General features: G+C 40.0%; 1 protein-coding gene across 4 annotated transcripts in view; it reads left to right on the top strand.

Annotated features, from left to right (window-relative positions):
• Positions 1-18,278, top strand: part of faf (ubiquitin carboxyl-terminal hydrolase-like faf) — a 264,269-nt gene that overhangs the window by 191,022 nt on the left and 54,969 nt on the right. For all 4 annotated transcript variants that reach the window (XM_070093596.1, XM_070093595.1, XM_070093594.1 and 1 more), the window contains exons 42-43: positions 2,052-2,177; positions 5,095-5,302. In XM_070093596.1, coding sequence (XP_069949697.1) covers positions 2,052-2,177; positions 5,095-5,302 — 334 coding nt within the window. The remainder of the gene's footprint in view (positions 1-2,051; positions 2,178-5,094; positions 5,303-18,278) is intronic.

Genomic DNA, 18,278 nt, shown 5'->3' with positions numbered 1-18,278 from the left:
CAAAGGGTAGGACAAAAATACAGATGGGGAGGGTGGAGGGAACTGAAGGACAGTACACTTATGCAGAAAAAGAAGGAAAAAAAAAATAAAGGAGAAGAGATAGGGAGAGGAGAATAAAGGATCAGGTCAAATCACGAGCATTCTGAAGTTTGGAGCACTTGATAGTATAATGAGAAAGGCATCAATAGAGACAAAGCCAGGGCTAAGATTCATACAAGGAAAGTTGTGTATAAAGAATGCTGCAACAAGACTGCGGCTGTGAAAGCTAGAAGCAGGGCAGGCAGTTTTAGCAGGTTATTCATGTATTATATCAGATTTTGTTGGTGGGATCACCCCTCTAAATTAGCTAATTTTGATTACTGGATTTTTACAGAAAGGTTTTTTGTGAATTGTTTTGAATATTCATACACAAATAATCTGCACATAGGAGAGGGGAGCTTGTGACGATGTTTCGGTCTGACGTAGACCATTTACAAAGTCATTTACAAAGTGTGACTTTGTAAATGGATCAAGTTGGACTGAAACATCGTAAGCTCCCCTCTCCTATGTGTGGGTTATTTGTGTATTGTTCCAGTCGCAGTATTGTTATTTTTTACTATTCATGACTGTTTTTCAGTGCCCATTTGGTTATGGTTTGCCTTGCAACCCCTAAGTTGAAAATTGACAATTGGATTTCATTCAAAATTTACTCAATGTATTTTTTCATGATTAGGTAGGATTTGATGAAATTGTGGGCATGACCTCTTATTCTTTAATGCTGTAGTTTAATAAGGAGAAATTTATGATCTACAATGGAAAAGCTTCTGTAGCTCAGTAAATAGTCCAGTAAAAACAAGGTGCCTAAGGATTGGCATAAAGCATATGTGATTCCTTTGTTCAATAGAAAATGAGATGGGCATAGTTTTTTTTTTTTCAACAAGTCTGATGTCTTCCACCTAGACAGGGTGACTCAAAAAGAAAGAAAAAATCCCCAGAACAAAAATACTTTCATCGTCATTCAACACTTTCCCCTCACTCATACATAATCACTGTTTTTGCAGGAAGTGTCCAGATACAACAGTTTAGAAGTATATATAAAGATATATTACACATCCCTCCAAATTGCCAGTATCCCAAACCCCTTCTTTAAAATGCAGGCATTGTACTTCCCATTTCCAGTACTCAAGTCTGGCTATATAAAAATAACCAGTTTCCCTGAATCCCTTCACAAAATATTACCTGGCTCACACTCCAACAGCTCGTCAGGTCCCAAAAACCATTCCTCTCCACTTACTTCTATCTAATACGTTCATGCACGCTTGCTGGAAGTCCAAGCCCCTCACCCACAAAACCTCCTTTACCCCCTCCCTCCAACCTTTTCAAGGACGACCCCAACCGCGCCTACCTTCCCCTATGCTCTGTGTCATTCTACTTTGACCCATTCTCTCTAAATGACCAAACCTCCTCAACAACCCCTCTTCATCCCTCTGACTAATACTTTTATTAACTCCACACCTTCTCCTGATTTCCACACTTCGAAATCTCTACATAATATTTACACCACACATTGCCCTTAGACAGGACATCTCCACCGCCTCCAACCGCTTCCTTACTGCAGCATTTACAACCCAAGATTCACACCCATATAAGAGTGTTGGTACCACTATACTTTCATACATTCCCTACTTTGCCTCCATTGATAATGTTTTTTGTCTCCACATAACCTCAACACACCACTCACCTTTTTTCCCTCATCAATTCTGTTGTTAACCTCATCCTTCATAAACCCGTCCACTGACACATCAACTCCCAAATACATATCTGACAACATTCACTTCTTCCATACTCCTCTCGAATGTGATATCCAATTTTTCTTTATCTAAATCATTTGATACCCTCATCACCTTACTCTTATCTGTGTTCACTTTGAAGTCTGCTAATAGAGATGACATGCTTAATAGGGATAATGTTTAAAAAATGCTGTGACACTGAAAGTGTTCCAAGTGTTAATTAGACGTCAAAAATCCAGAATCATTATGAAGACAAGTTCTCTGCTACATTTGTATTTTCAGGTTGCAGAAAGTGAGGAGATAGCCATGATCAGTACTCAGCTGTGCAGCAAGTTCCTTTTCTCTGTGGGGCTACATACTAAAAAGACTTTGCGTGGTCCAGCACCGGAGTGGTATGATGCACTACAAGTAAGGACCCAGGAAGGCTATGATTACCTGTTTGTAGTTATCACTTTTTTGAACTGTGGGTACTACCATATCCTTCAAACTTGTATTTATTATATCTATCAGAGTTTTAGAAGAAACAAGGCATCAAAGATACAAATAGAATAAGGTGGTTCAGTTAATGAGCTATTCGTTGCAGTATAATAATTTAACCATTGACAAATTAGTACAACTATAAGCAATTTTTTTTTTTTTTTTTTTGGTTTTTCTTTATAAACACTAGAATATGTTTTTCTATAGACATTGGTTGAATTATTTGTATTGCTTCTCAAATTTTGTTCCACAAAATTAGACAAAAGAAATTAGCTTATCTCTATACACTAAACTTAAAATGCTTCTTTCTTTATTTTTATATAGCCGGATTGAGTCCTGGAAATGGGAAGTACAATGCCTGCACTCTAAAGGAGGGGTTCGGGATATTAGCAGTTTGGAGGGATATGTTGTGTATCTTTATACGTATATGCTTCTAAACTGTTGTGTTCTGAGCACCTCTGCAAAAACAGTGATAATGTGCGAGTGTGGTGAAAGTGTTGAATGATGATGAAAGTATTTTCTTTTTGGGGATTTTCTTTCTTTTTTTTGGGTCACCCTGCCTCAGTGGGAGACGACCGACTTGTTGAAAAAAAAAAAAAAAAAGATAGAGTTGATAGAGGAGCAGTGTGGCAGATGTTGCAAGTATATGGAATAGGTGGTAAGTTACTAAATGCTGTTAAGAGTTTTTATGAGGATAGTGAGGCTCAGGTTAGGGTGTGTAGAAGAGAGGGAGAATACTTCCTGGTAAAAGTAGGTCTTAGACAGGGATGTGTAATGTCACCATGGTTGTTTAATACATTTATAGATGGGGTTGTAAAGGAAGTAAATGCTAGGGTGTTCGGGAGAGGGGTGGGATTAAATTTTGGGGAATCAAATTCAAAATGGGAATTGACACAGTTACTTTTTGCTGATGATACTGTGCTTGTGGGAGATTCTAAAGAAAAACTGCAAAGGTTAGTGGATGAGTTTGAGAATGTGTGTAAAGGTAGAAAGTTGAAAGTGAACATAGAAAAGAGTAAGGTGATGAGGGTATCAAATGATTTGGATAAAGAAAAATTGGATATCAAATTGGGGAGGAGGAGTATGGAAGAAGTGAATGTTTTCAGATACTTGGGAGTTGACGTGTCAGCGAATGGATTTATGAAGGATGAGGTTAATCATAGAATTGATGAGGGAAAAAAGGTGAGTGGTGCATTGAGGTATATGTGGAGTCAAAAAACGTTATCTATGGAGGCAAAGAAGGGAATGTATGAAAGTATAGTAGTACCAACACTCTTATATGGATGTGAAGCTTGGGTGGTAAATGCAGCAGCGAGGAGACGGTTGGAGGCAGTGGAAATGTCCTATCTAAGGGCAATGTGTGGTGTAAATATTATGCAGAAAATTTGGAGTGTGGAAATTAGGAGAAGGTGTGGAGTTAATAAAAGCATTAGTCAGAGGGCTGAAGAGGGGTTGTTGAGGTGGTTTGGTCATTTAGAGAGAATGGATCAAAGTAGAATGACATGGAAAGCATATAAATCTATAGAGGAAGGAAGGAGGGGTAGGGGTCATCCTCGAAAGGGTTGGAAAGAGGGGGTAAAGGAGGTTTTGTGGGTGAGGGGCTTGGACTTCCAGCAAGCGTGCATGAGCGTGTTAGATAGGAGTGAATGGAGACGAATGATACTTGGGACCTGACGATCTGTTGGAGTGTGAGCAGGGTAATATTTAGTGAAGGAATTCAGGGAAACCAGTTATTTTCATATAGTCGGACTTGAGCCCTGGAAATGGGAAGTACAATGCCTGCACTTTAAAGGAGGGGTTTGGGATATTGGCAGTTTGGAGGGACATGTTCTGTATCTTTATATGTATATGCTTCTAAACTGTTGTATTCTGAGCACCTCTGCAAAAACAGTGATAACTTGTGAGTGTGGTGAAAGTTTTGAATGGTGATGAAAGTATTTTCTTTTTGGGGATTTTCTTTCTTTTTTGGGTCGCCCTGCCTCGGTGGGAGACGACCGACTTGTTGAAAAAAAATATATATATATATACACACACACACGCCTATCATCCGACTTACGACCTGCTCGACATACGACGACTCGACTTACGACCGTGTTTTGTATCCCAAATTTTTTTATGAAATAAACAAGTGTTTGTGTTGTACACAGTGTTTATCCTAAACCTTACAGTATAAAATACAGTACTAACAACATAAAAAGCAAAGTAAAACATGAAATACCAAAATAAAACAATAAAATAGTCATTACAAAAATGTTTTGTTGATATTCAGTAGTAAAGTTAGACTTACGACCATTTCGACTTATGACCGGTTTCTTGGAACCGAACTCGGTCGTAAGTCGGATGGTAGGTGTGATATATATTAGAGTTGATTTCCTTTATTCCGTTTATTACAATATACAGTACACTGCTGTATAAACATTTAAAAATATACCAGAAATGTTATAAATGGTGCAGAGGTGACATTAAAACAGTATCAATGATGGTTGACACAAACCCACTACCATTATAATATGCTCCTCATTTAGTGACGAATTCATTTACCAACGTGGTCTTAGGAACTGAGCTCTGTCGTTAAGTGAGGAGAGGCTGTAGTAAAAACTCAGTTTTAGTTATTTCTTTTTTTTTTTTTTTAATTTTGTGAGCATTAAAGTTAAGTTGATCATTGAGCAAAGGAGTGGTTCAGTCTTGCATCTGTAGAGCCCAAGACAAAAATGTTACTTACCTGGGGCATGTTATTGTGGAAGCATTAATTTCAAAATGACATTTGAGACTATGATGGTGCAGGTATATTTAATTATTATTTAATTTTAAATATTATAATGCATATGACACTTTTTATTTTTAACAGGTTCATTTAAGAGCGTCAGTTCACACACGTGCGTGGTTTGCACAGCATATATTATTTACCCAACCACACCGCTTTATGGAATATCTACTAGAATGCCCTGCACCGGAAGTTCGGATGGTGTTTAGCAAGTTAATAGTCTTGGTGGGTCATTGTGCTCGCAATGACCCACCTCAACCATTAGGATGGGGACCTTTGAAGCACCATCCAGGTACAGTTACTATTGTTGATTAAAAAAAAATTTCAGTTTTATTGTGAAATTTATAGGCCATATGAAATGTGTTTGATGCAGATATAGATCTGGACTCTATCAGTGAATCCTCACTTGGGCAGATCAGTATAGTGCATTGATTAATGTGGAGGAATTATTAATGAGTGGTTTATAGCTTAACCCTTTGACTGTTTTGGACTTACGTATACTCAAAGATTGTAGCAGCTTCGAATCAAGTGGAAGAAAGCTGGTAGGTCCACATGTAAGAGAATGGGTCTGTGTGGTCAGTGTGTGCTGTACAAAAAAAAAAATTCTACAGCACACAGTGCGTAATGAGAAAAAAAAAAACTGACCATGTTTTTGGATTAAAATGCCAACTTTGAGGTGTATTTTCGTACAGTATTTATAGTTGTATTCTCGTTTTCTTGGTCTCATTTGATAGAATGGAAAACATACTACAGAAATAGAGGTGACTTTTATTAGTTTCATGGTGAAAACTACCTTGAAATTGAGCTCAAAGTAGTGGAAATGTTCGATTTTTGCCAATGTTCAAAAGAAAACAAATCACGCCACGCGTCCAATACACGTCAACTGGTGAGTCTAATATTCTTTCACAAGTGCACTGATATTATTTATTCCATTTTTAAAATAATGCAGTAGTCTGCCTAACAGTAAATCTATTGACTCAAGAAATCGTAATGACACGATTGCAAATAAACCATACCCCCGGCCGGGATTGAACCCGCGGTCATAGAGTCTCAAAACTCCAGCCCGTCGCGTTAGCCACTAGACCAGCTAGCCACAATAAGATTCATCCAACTAGGTATATTTCTACACCATAGGAAAGTTAGCACAGGCACCTCTGTGACCACAAATGCAAGTTTTTACAGACGAATATACCTAGTTGGATGAATCTTATTGTGGCTAGCTGGTCTAGTGGCTAACGCGACGGGCTGGAGTTTTGAGACTCTATGACCGCGGGTTCAATCCCGGCCGGGGGTATGGTTTAGTAAATCTATTTTTTGTGTGAATGAAAAAATCAAAATAGAAAGCAAGAGTAATATAAGAGGAGCCTGGAGACGTGACTGATAGAGGAAATGTTATTTTAGTGCCAAGAGTGTCTGCATTGTTTATTCTGGACCCTATTTTGAAATTGGCATCTTTTTTAATTTGCATGAAATTGGCTAAATTGGCAATTTCTGACCACTATTGGGTAGTTGAAATTGGTAAATAGGTGGTTTATTGTACTCAATTGATAGAACAAATGGAGCTCTGAAGAAATAGCAATGAGTTTTGTTAACCGGAACAATGGAATTGGCAGAAAATAGGGCTCAGTCTGCGAAATCGCCGATGCGTATATATCGCCGAGATCGCTAGCTTTGCGAGATCGTAATTCCGTAAATTTTCCATCAAATTTCATACTTTTGGTGTCATTATCATCGGGAAAAGATTCTCTATCGTTTCATAAGATTTTTTTTTTTTTTAACATAGAATGACAGTTTCAGAAATGGGCTTGCGACAGTCAAAGGATTAATTATGCAGGCAAAAAATTAAAGCTATTAACCCTTAAACTGTCCAAACGTAGATCTACGTTTTTTCAACATTTGAAAGTATGTAAAAAAAGTAATCTTTTTTTTTTTTTTTTTTTTTACATATGAAAATGTGTAAAGAAAACTTTGATCTACATTTTTTTTTTTTTTGTTATATTTGAAAATATGTAAAAAAATGTAGATCTACTTTTGGAGCACTACGCATGTGAATGTAGATCTGCTTGGGCAGTTTAAGGGTTAATGTAAGTCTCCAACTTGTGATGTTTTTATTTAGCTATCTCCAGTAGCATCAGCTTCCAAAGCTGCTACAAGTCCTCCAAAATCCCAGTAGCATCAACCTCCTAAGTTCATACAACTGCTGAGAAATGCCCTGATTCTCCTTGACCAGTACCATCATCTACTGCTTCTTCTAATTTCCCTAACTCAACTCAAAATTAGCAAGAAATATCTCTTGCAGCGAGGAAGACAGGATCAACATTCAGGACAAATACTGTAAACAGCATATAGTAAAATACTTTCATTGAATGTATGTGTGTATATACTAGAAATAGTTTGATGTATTTCCAGCTGAAAAGGCAAAGGGTACCTGGAGTTCATCTGGAGAGGGTTTCAGGGGTCAACGCCCCCACGGTTGGTCTGAGACCAGGCCTCATGGTGGATCTGGGTCTGATCATCCAGGCTATTACTGCTGGCCGCATGCAAACTGATGTACGAACTACAGCCCGGTTGGTCAGGTACTGGCTTTAGGTGCCTGTCCAGTGCCTTCTTGAAGACAGCCAGGGGTCTATTGGTAATTCCCCTTGTGTATGCTGGAAGGCAGTTGAACAGTCTTGGGCTCCAGGCATTTATTGTGTTGTCTCTCAGTGTACTGGGGAATGTTGCATCTCCTGCCAAGTCTTTTGCTTTCATAGGGAGTGATTTTCGTGTGCAGGTTTGGTATGAATCCCTCCAGGACCTTCCAAGTGTATATTATCATGTATCCCTCTCGTCTGCATTCCAGGGAATAAAGATAAAGGACCTTCAACCGTTCCCAGTAATTTAGGTGCCTTATAGTACTTATATGTGCAGTGAAAGTTCTTTGTATGCTCTACAGATCTGCAATGTCTCCAGCCTTGAAGGGAGCCATTAGTGTACAGCAGTATTCCAGGCTAGAGAGAAGCAATTTGAAGAGGATCATCGTGGGCTTGGCGTCCCTAGTTTTGAAGGTTCTCATTATCCATCTTATCATTTTCCTAGCAGATGAGGTAGATACATTGTTGTGGTCTTTGAAGGCGAGATCCTCTGACATTATCACTCCCAGGTCCTTCACATTTCTTTTTTTGCTCTATTGTATGGTTAGTATTTGTCATATGCCCTGATGCATTTTTAATTTCCTCAAGTTTTCCACATCTGAATAGTTGAAATTTATCCTCGTTCACCTTCATATTGTTTTGAGTGGCCCATTCGAAGATTTGGTTGATGTCTGCTTGGAGTCTTGCGGTGTCTTCAGTGGAGGTCACTGCCATGGCAATCCAGGTGTCATCCGCAAAGGAAGACCCGGAGCTATGGCTTACATCTGTCTGAAATGAGGATGAGGAATAGAATGGGAGCGAGTACTGTGCCTTGTGGAATAGAGCTTTTCACCATGGCTGCCTGGGACTTTACTCTGTTTACTATTACTCTTTGTGTTCTATTTGTCAGGAAGTTATAGATCCATCTACCAACTTTTCCTGTTATTCCTTTATCTCACACTTTCGTGTACTATTTCACCATGATCACGCTTGTCGAAAGCTTTTGCAAATTCTGTGTATACTACATCTCTATTTTGTTTATCCTCAACAGCATCCAGCTCTTGTCATAGTGGTCCAGTAACTGGGACAGGCAGGAGTGACCTGTCCTCAACCCGTGTTGCCCAGGGTTGTGTAATTGATGGGTACTTAGGTGGTTGGCGATCTTGCTTCTTAGAACCCTCTCAAAGATTTTTATGATATGGGATGTTAGTGGTATCGGTCTGTAGTTCTTTGCAATTGCTTTACTACCACCTTTGTGGAGTGGGGTTATGTCTGTTGTTTTTAGTATGTGTGGGATGACCCGTCTCCATGCTCCCTCTCCGTAGACTGCTTAAGGCACGCGATAGGGGCTTCTTGCTATTCTTGATGAACACGGAGTTCCAGGTGTCTGGGTCTGGGGCAGAGTGCATGGGCACGTCATTAATAGCCTTTTCAAAGTTTTGTGGAGTTAGGGTAATATCCAAGATTTTTGAGATGTCCAGATTTTGGGTTTCATTCATAAAGAATTCATTTGGATTGTCGACCCTTAGTCTGGGCAGCGGCTTGCTGAACACCAAGTCATATTGGGACTTTAATATCTTACTCATTTTTTGGCTATCATCTTTGTATGTCCCATCCCACCTAAGCAAGGACCCAATACTGGATGTTGTTTTTCCCTTAGATTTGGCATAAGAGAAGAAATATTTTGGTATTTTTTCAATTTCCTTTATGGCTTTTAGTTCTTCCTTCCTGTGATTCTCGTCTCCTGTAAGATTCCTTCAGCTTGAGTTCGATATTTACAATTTCATTGACCAGTGCCTCCCGTCGTATCTCAGCAACTCTGTGACTCTTCGCCTTATTCTGTATAGGGAGCATCTCTCTCTCTCTAGTTTACACCTTCTCTTTCTCTTTCTTCATGGAATGTGTCTTGAGCAGATCTCAAGAACCACAGAGTTCATTTTTTCTAGGCAAATGTTCGGATCCGTGTTGTTTAGGATATCTCCCCGGCTTGTTTCATTTAGGACATGGTTGACTTGATCCTATTGTATGTTTTTGTTATTAAAATTGAATTTAGTGTAGAGACCTTCATGACTGATCATATTTTGCTGGTCAGGAGCCCTGTGCATACATGTCTGTACCTGAGTGTATTGTCTTTTATACGGTTAAATTACGTATCAGATCTTCGTTGTTAGTGAAGATGTGGTCCAACATATTTTCTAGTCTTGTATTTGCTGGTTTAAGGTGAATTTGGTGCAGAGATTTAATAGTTCATGTGTGTGAATTTTCGTCTGAGCTGCCTCCTGGGGTGATCTATACTAAAACATTGTTTGCTATACTCCTCCATTTTAGGTGTCTCAAGTTGAAATCTCCTAGTGGTAAGATGTTTGGGGCAGGAGTTGGGAAAGTTTCCAGACATTGATCAGTTTTCAAAAGGTGCTCCTGGAATTGCTGGGAAGTTGCATCTGGAGGTTTGTATACCACCACAATGACAAGGTTTTGGTTTTCAGTCTTTACTGCCAAAACTTCAACTACATCATTTGAGGTGTTTAGTAGTTCTGAGCAAATGAGCGACTGTGATGTACAGGCCAACCCCTCCTTGTTGCCTGTTTAGTCTGTCGCACCTGAATAAGTTATAACCTGGGATCCACATTTCGTAGTCATAATGGTCCTTTGTGGGTCTGTGAATACTGAAAACATTGCATATGACTCTGTGAGCAGTCCCTTGATGTAAGGAATTTTGTTGTTTTTTAATGGCTTTAGACCCTGTATGTTTGCAGAGACAGATGTCGTTATATTTGTGGAATTTATGGGGGTTTTATTTGCTGGCTCTAATATCTGTTGTTCTGGAGTGGAGGCTAATGTCTGTGCCTCTGCTCCAGAAATGTTTTCAGTTGGTGTAGGATTATTATAATTTTTTGCCAGTTTTTTTTCCCCCCCCTCTTGGCCCTAAAAACAAACTGTCCCTGGAGGGGTAGAGAAAATATTAGGTAAAAATTCCTTAGAAGAAAATTTAACTGTAGCAAGCTGTGGATTAGAGCTCGGGAATAATTCAACATTTTTAACGTGGGTTTTTATGGTTAAATAGGCTCTGATTACCAAACATTTGATTTATGATGAATTTTCAGGAATGCATTAAGTAGGAGACCTGCTGTACATACGAAGTATTTATCTGTTTTTTGTACCCCAAAGGCCATCTTCCCCAGTACAATAACATCCCTACCCCATTAGGTTTCTCACATTAAAAAGTACAGTAGGGCCTCACTTATACGGTGGGTTAGGTTCCAGGCTGTCGCCGGAAAGCCGACATCGCCGGAAGGCAGAACTCCATTTTTTCCGTTTATAAATGCATATAAATGCCAGACAACAAGTTTACACTAAATTATATTAAGTTAGTAATAGAACTAGGCATTAAAAACACACAAAGTAAAATACAGTCACAGTAAATTCATTACTGATCTTTAAGTATTTTTAATCTTAAATTAGGGAGAGAGGTGAGTAGTACTTATTTGTAGGATGTCAGGTGCAGGTAGCCCAGGTGTAGGTAGCACTGGCTCCCCGTCTCATACTTGATATACGATATTTAAAACATCCCAGAGAGGTAAAATGCACATACAGTACACTCATTATTTACCTTAAAATATGTGTAGTCTTAATATAGGAAGAGAGGTGAGTAGTATTTATTTGTATGAAGTCAGTGTAGGTAGCCGGTAGGTGTAGCCTGGGCTACACCTACCGGCTACCTACACTGTGGCCCAGAGCCATATTATTAACATCGACTTACTTTGTTCACTGAATTTAATCATTTCTAACAACTACCTTTAGATGCCATCATAAATGAAGGTAGAAGTAATGAATAATTCATGCCGAAAATTGTAAACAAAAGCGGAGTGGGGGAGTGGCTGGGCCAAACGCAGATTCATACACGTTTTCTCTGATGGCTGAACAGAGAAAACGTAATGTTGTCCCTCCACCCGGCTCCACAAGTATTATTATCAGAGCATATAAAATATGCAATAAATGCCAGACAACAAGTTTACACTAACTTATATTAAGTTAGCAATAGAAATAGGCATTAAAAACACAGTAAAAGGTAAGATACACACAGAGTACACTTATTACAGTGGTCCCTCAATAATCGTCCGGCCTGAAAGTCGTCCATTTCGGAAATAGTCCTGTTTTCTCGTCAAAATTTTGGCTCGCAAATGGTCCGGTAACTCGCTAATAGTCCTAATAGTCCTTCGTCCTGGATGCGTACTCACGCTCTGAGCCGCCTCGGTCTTTCCTTCCCAGCCAGTGTACCATTGTTTACCAGTGAGTGACGGTCCCCTCACATGCTCCTATGAAATATTTCATAATATTCCATTGATTTTAGTGCTTGCAAGTGCTAAATAAGCTACCATGGCTCCAAATAAAGCTTCTAGTGCCAGCCCTTTGGTAAAGAATGTGAGAAACACACAATTTATGAAAAAGTTTGTAGAAAAATACAAAGATGTTGGGGGTAGAGTGGAAGCAGTTGTGATAGTGGTTGATGAACATCAGTGGTCAGTCGTCACGTGAGGTCACAGACCCTGAGCTGCTTTGGGGATTAGTGTGGACGGTTACAAAGCATGGCTTGCTTCTGCAGTGTTTTAAAAATTGAGGTTGGAGAGTTGAAGGAGGAGGTCTTGCTTCTCCAGGAGGAGATTAGGAGGCTGAAGGTCCACCTCAATGGGTCTGGGAGAGAGTGTGAGGTGGCTGGAGTTGTGGGGAATGAGGCTTCAAGTGAGGTGCAGTCTGTCTCTCGCTGTGAGGAGGCTGTATTTGGGGAGGTAGCAACGGCTACCAGCAGTGAGGTGCAGTCCAGCACCTGCTACAAGTGGAGAGTGGTTCACAGTAATGGAAGGCGCATCAGAGTAAGGAAAGTTAAGAGTGAAGATCTGAAGGTAGGAAATCGCTTCTCTGTTCTTCAGGATGAATGTACTTCAGTGGCCAGTGAAGGTAAGGGTACTACTGCCCCTGCTAATGGAGGTAAGCGCATTCTTGTGGTTGGTGACTCTCAGGTAAGATATATTGACCGTGCTTTTTGTAATAGGAATAAGATGATGAGAGATAGAGTGTGCTTCCCTGGAGCTGGTGTTGGGGACATTGTCAACAGGCTGGATAATATCATGTCAGGTAATGGGAACAAGCCCATTATCTGTCTCAGTGCTGGTGGAAATGATATTGGGAAGGGTAGGAGAGAAGAGCTGCTAGATAAGTACAGGTCAGCTATAGATTCCATTAAGTCTAAGGGAGGGATCCCAATCATATGTAGCATCTTGCCTAGAAGGGGAGTAGGAAATGAATGGTTGTCTAGGGCAATTGGTGTAAATTGCTGGCTAGACAGATACTGCAAGGAACTTGCAATCCCATTCATTGACAACTGGAACAACTTTTATGGCAAACATGATATGTATGCAAGGGATGGGGTACATCTCTCTGGGGCTGGGGTGGTAGCACTTGCAGACTCGATTGAGAAGGCCATTGGTGAAATGCCTATGATTTTAAACTGATGGAAGATAGAGGTATGGGTGTGTGTGGGAAACAAGCAGGTTGCAACACTTGGGTTGGAAACGGTAAATGTATAAAAGGCATTCAGCATGAAGTTATAAATAAAGACAATAGATCAGGTCAGCAAACAAAGGGGGACAGCAGAGGGCAGCAAGGGACTAGCTCCCTTAAGGTTTACTATACTAATAGCAGGAGTGTAAGAAATAAGATAGATGAGCTAAGATTAATTGCAAGTGCAGAAAACATAGATATTATTGCTATAACAGAGACCTGGCTCAATCTGAAAGATAGAGAGATGCCCTCTGAATGTCACATACAAGGCTATAAATTATTCCACACTGACAGGGTCAACAGGAAAGGTGGTGGAGTAGCGATGTATGTCAGAGACATACATAATTTTGGGTGTGATTTACAGGGCCCCAAATCTTGATAGGGAGTGCAGTAAACTTCTATGGGATGAAATTCGTAAGGCATCTACATACGAAAATGTTGTGCTAATGGGAGATTTCAACTATAGACAGATTGACTGGAGCAATTTGACAGGAAATTTAGAGTCAGGTGACTTTCTTGATACGATCCAGGATTGTTTTTTAAAACAGTTTGTGACGGAGCCAACTAGGGGAAATAACCTCCTTGACTTGGTTCTTGCCAGTAGGGAAACACTAATTAATAATCTTGAGGTTAATGATGAGCTTGGGGAAAGTGATCACAAATCACTCAGTTTTAATATATCATGGAATTCCCCTAACAATGGCAATCAAGTCTCCGTCCCTGACTTTCGCTTGGCTGATTTCATAGGACTGAAAAATTACTTAGGTGGGCTGAACTGGAATGACCTGACAAAGGGTCAGGTAGGTGGTGATGGTTGCCGATACGATGCTTTCCAGGGCATAGTTCTAGCTGCTCAGTCAAATTATGTCCCAAATAGGGAAATCAGATCAAACAAAAATGATCCTAAATGGATGAACAATAGATTAAAATATCTGATTGGTCAAAAGAGAGGCATATATAGGCAAATCAAAAGAGGAGAGGGGCAATTGAGAAATCGATATATTCAGTTAAAGAGAGAAATAAAAAAGGGAATTAGAAAAGCAAAAAGAGATTATGAGGTTAAAGTTGCAAGAGAATCGAAGACTAACCCAAAAGGATTCTTTCAGGTATACAGAAGTAAGATCAGGGACAAGATAGGCCCACTCAAAAGTTCCTCGGGTCAGCTCACTGACAGTGATAAGGAAATGTGTAGAATTTTTAACACATACTTCCTCTCAGTTTTTACACAGGAGGATACCAGCGATATTCCAGTAATGATAAATTATGTAGAACAGGACGATAAACTGTGCACTATTAGGGTCACAAGTGACATGGTCCTTAGGCAAATAGATAAATTAAAACCTAACAAATCCCCAGGCCCTGATGAACTGTATGCAAGGGTTCTAAAGGAATGTAAAGAGGAGCTTAGCACACCTTTGGCTAATCTTTTCAACATATCACTACAAACTGGCATGGTGCCAGATAAGTGGAAAATGGCAAATGTGATACCTATTTTCAAAACAGGTGACAGGTCCTTAGCTTCGAACTATAGACCAATAAGCCTAACCTCCATAGTGGGAAAATTCATGGAATCAATAATTGCCGAGGCAGTTCATAGCCACCTTGAAAAGCATAAATTAATCAACGAATCTCAGCATGGTTTTACAAGGGGCGTTCCTGCCTTACGAATTTATTAACTTTTTTCACTAAGGTATTTGAGGAGGTAGATCATGGTAATGAATATGATATTGTGTATATGGACTTCAGTAAGGCTTTTGACAGGGTCCCACATCAGAGACTATTGAGGAAAATTAAAGCACATGGAATAGGAGGAGAAATTTTTTCCTGGATAGAGGCATGGTTGACAAATAGGCAGCAGAGAGTTTGCATAAATGGGGAGAAATCAGAGTGGGGAAGTGTCACGAGCGGTGTTCCACAGGGGTCAGTGTTGGGCCCCCTGCTGTTCACAATCTACATAAACGACATAGATGAGGGCATAAAGAGCGACATCGGCAAGTTTGCCGATGACACCAAAATAGGCCGTCGAATTCATTCTGACGAGGACATTCGAGCACTCCAGGAAGATTTGAATAGACTGATGCAGTGGTCGGAGAAGTGGCAGATGCAGTTTAATATAGACAAATGCAAAGTTCTAAATGTTGGACAGGACAATAACCAAGCCACATATAAACTAAATAATGTAGATCTTAATATTACGGATTGCGAAAAAGATTTAGGAGTTCTGGTTAGCAGTAATCTGAAACCAAGACAACAGTGCATAAGTGTTCGCAATAAAGCTAATAGAATCCTTGGCTTCATATCAAGAAGCATAAATAATAGGAGTCCTCAGGTTGTTCTTCAACTCTATACATCCTTGGTTAGGCCTCATTTAGATTATGCTGCACAGTTTTGGTCACCGTATTACAGAATGGATATAAATTCTCTGGAAAATGTACAAAGGAGGATGACAAAGTTGATCCCATGTATCAGAAACCTTCCCTATGAGGATAGACTAAGGGCCCTGAAACTGCACTCTCTAGAAAGACGTAGAATTAGGGGGGATATGATTGAGGTGTATAAATGGAAGACAGGAATAAATAAAGGGGATGTAAATAGTGTGCTGAAAATATCTAGCCTAGACAGGACTCGCAGCAGTGGTTTTAAGTTGGAAAAATTCAGATTCAGGAAGGATATAGGAAAGTACTGGTTTGGTAATAGAGTTATGGATGAGTGGAACAAACTCCCAAGTACCGTTATAGAGGCCAGAACGTTGTGTAGCTTTAAAAATAGGTTGGATAAATACATGAGTAGATGTGGGTGGGTGTGAGTTAGACCTGACAGCTTGTGCTACCAGGTCGGTTGCCGTGTTCCTCCCTTAAGTCAATGTGACCTGACCTGACTAGGTTGGGTGCATTGGCTTAAGCCGGTAGGAGACTTGGACCTGCCTCGCATGGGCCAGTAGGCCTTCTGCAGTGTTCCTTCGTTCTTATGTTCTTATGTTCTTATAAGAAAGGAGGATCACTGCAGCAGGCCTGTTGGCCCAAGCTCGGCAGGTCCTTTACAATTCATCCCACTAACGAAACATTTTCCCAACCCAGTCCTCAATGCTACCCAAGAAATAAGCTCTGATAACTCTATCCACTCATTTACAAGTCCCAAATGAGTGGATAGAGTTATCAGAGCTTATTTCTTGGGTAGCATTGAGGACTGGGTTGGGAAAATATTTCGTTAGTGGGATGAATTGTAAAGGACCTGCCGAGCATGGGCCAACAGGCCTGCTGCAGTGATCCTCCTTTCTTATGTTCATCAACCACTATCACAACTTCCACTCTACCACCACCATCTTTGTATTTTTCTACAAACTTTTTCATAAATTATGTGTTTCTCACATTCTTTACCAAAGAGCTGGCACTAGAAGCTTTCTTTGGTGGTAGTGATGGTGGTAGAAGGTAGTAGTGATGGTGGTAATAGTTGTAATAGTGGTAGAAGGTCGTAGTGATGGTGGTAGAGGGTTCCTTCTTTAGTGATTCGGCGATTCTACCAACTCCTCCAATGTTGTTGGAGTTATATAGGGCTACAAAAACCACCACCGCCTCACCACCATTATGGACGGCTTACACTCAGTGGCCCTTATATACCCAACAACAACACAACACAACACCTCTCGTGACATACGTAATGACTTATTTTATTCATTCTAGAGTATATTCCATGTTTCTATGTTATTAATATTGTTTATTATGTCATATTAGTTGAATTGTGATAAATAAATAAGCCATAGAGTTGATATTAGTGTCATATTCTCCAACAATAAACTTGCCATCCCTCCCTCACACAAACAAATAGCCAGTAAGAACATAACAATGGAAGAACACTGCAGGTCTACTGGCCCATACAAGGCAGGTCCTTATCAAAATGACCTACACCCAAAGCTACCCAAGAATTTACTCCCGTACCCAATGACATAAATCAAACTCGGCTCCTCCAACTCGTATATTTGTCCAATCTCTTCTTGAAGCTACCCAAGGTCCTAGCCTCGATCACCCTACTGGTAAGTGTGATGTTAAATAAGAACTTAAGAAAGTAGGAACACTGGAACAGGCCTGCTGGCCCATACTAGGCCGGTCCTTCACAAATCCAACCCACTAACAGAACAAATGCTACCCAAGCAATAAACTCAGGTGCAAGTTCTACTCAAATCCAACCCCTTTCACTCGTGTATTTATCCAGCCTAAATTTGAAACTACCCAAGCCATAGCTTTTAGAACATTGGAAAGGAGGAACACTGCAATAAGCCTGTTGGCCCATACTAGGCCGGTCCTTCACAAATCCAACCCACTAACAGAACAAATGCTACCCAAGCAATAAGCTCAGGTGCAAGTCCGACTCAAGTCCAACCCCTCTCACTCGTGTATTTATCCAACCTAAATTTGAAACTACCCAATGTTTTAGCTTCGATCACCCTACTAGGCAGACAGTTCCACTCATCAACTACCCCTATTACCAATGTTCATTTATACATTTTATTAGTGCCCTAGAGTCCTTATGGAGGGGGATTCCCCTTCCAAATAACCTCTCTTCCCTCTCTCCTCCTCCCTGTCTTCCATTCACCAACAACAGCCTTCAATAAAGGTAACTGTCATGTTGAATGTTCATTCTTTTGTGCATGTATATCTATCTTTTAGGTAAAAAAAAATTGTTGTTGATACTTCTGGGTGTCTGGAACGAATTAATTGGATTTACATTATTTCTTATGGGGAAAATTGATTCGAAAATCGTCCATTTCGATAATAGTCCCACTTCCAGGAACGGATTATGGACGATTATTGAGGGACCACTGTACTTACCTTAAAATATTAATATTAATGTGTGAGAGGTGAGTGGTAGGGTGTTTATTGAATAAAATCAAAATGGCACACCATCATCCTCTAACTTGGCACTTAAAGCAAGAGGCTTACGACTTCTCTTTTTATTACAGCTAACCTTTGACGCCATCGTCAATGAGAGCCAACTAGTTAACGAAAGAGTAAACGAGAGAGAGAACGAGATACAGAGTTGAGACATTGTAAGAACACAAACTGAACAGGTAGTGGACGATCACTTGGTCAGGCGAAATGC

Source organism: Cherax quadricarinatus, chromosome 43 (assembly GCF_038502225.1).
Source record: "Cherax quadricarinatus isolate ZL_2023a chromosome 43, ASM3850222v1, whole genome shotgun sequence".
NCBI lineage: Eukaryota > Metazoa > Arthropoda > Malacostraca > Decapoda > Parastacidae > Cherax > Cherax quadricarinatus.
This window is presented reverse-complemented; position numbering and strand designations above follow the sequence as displayed.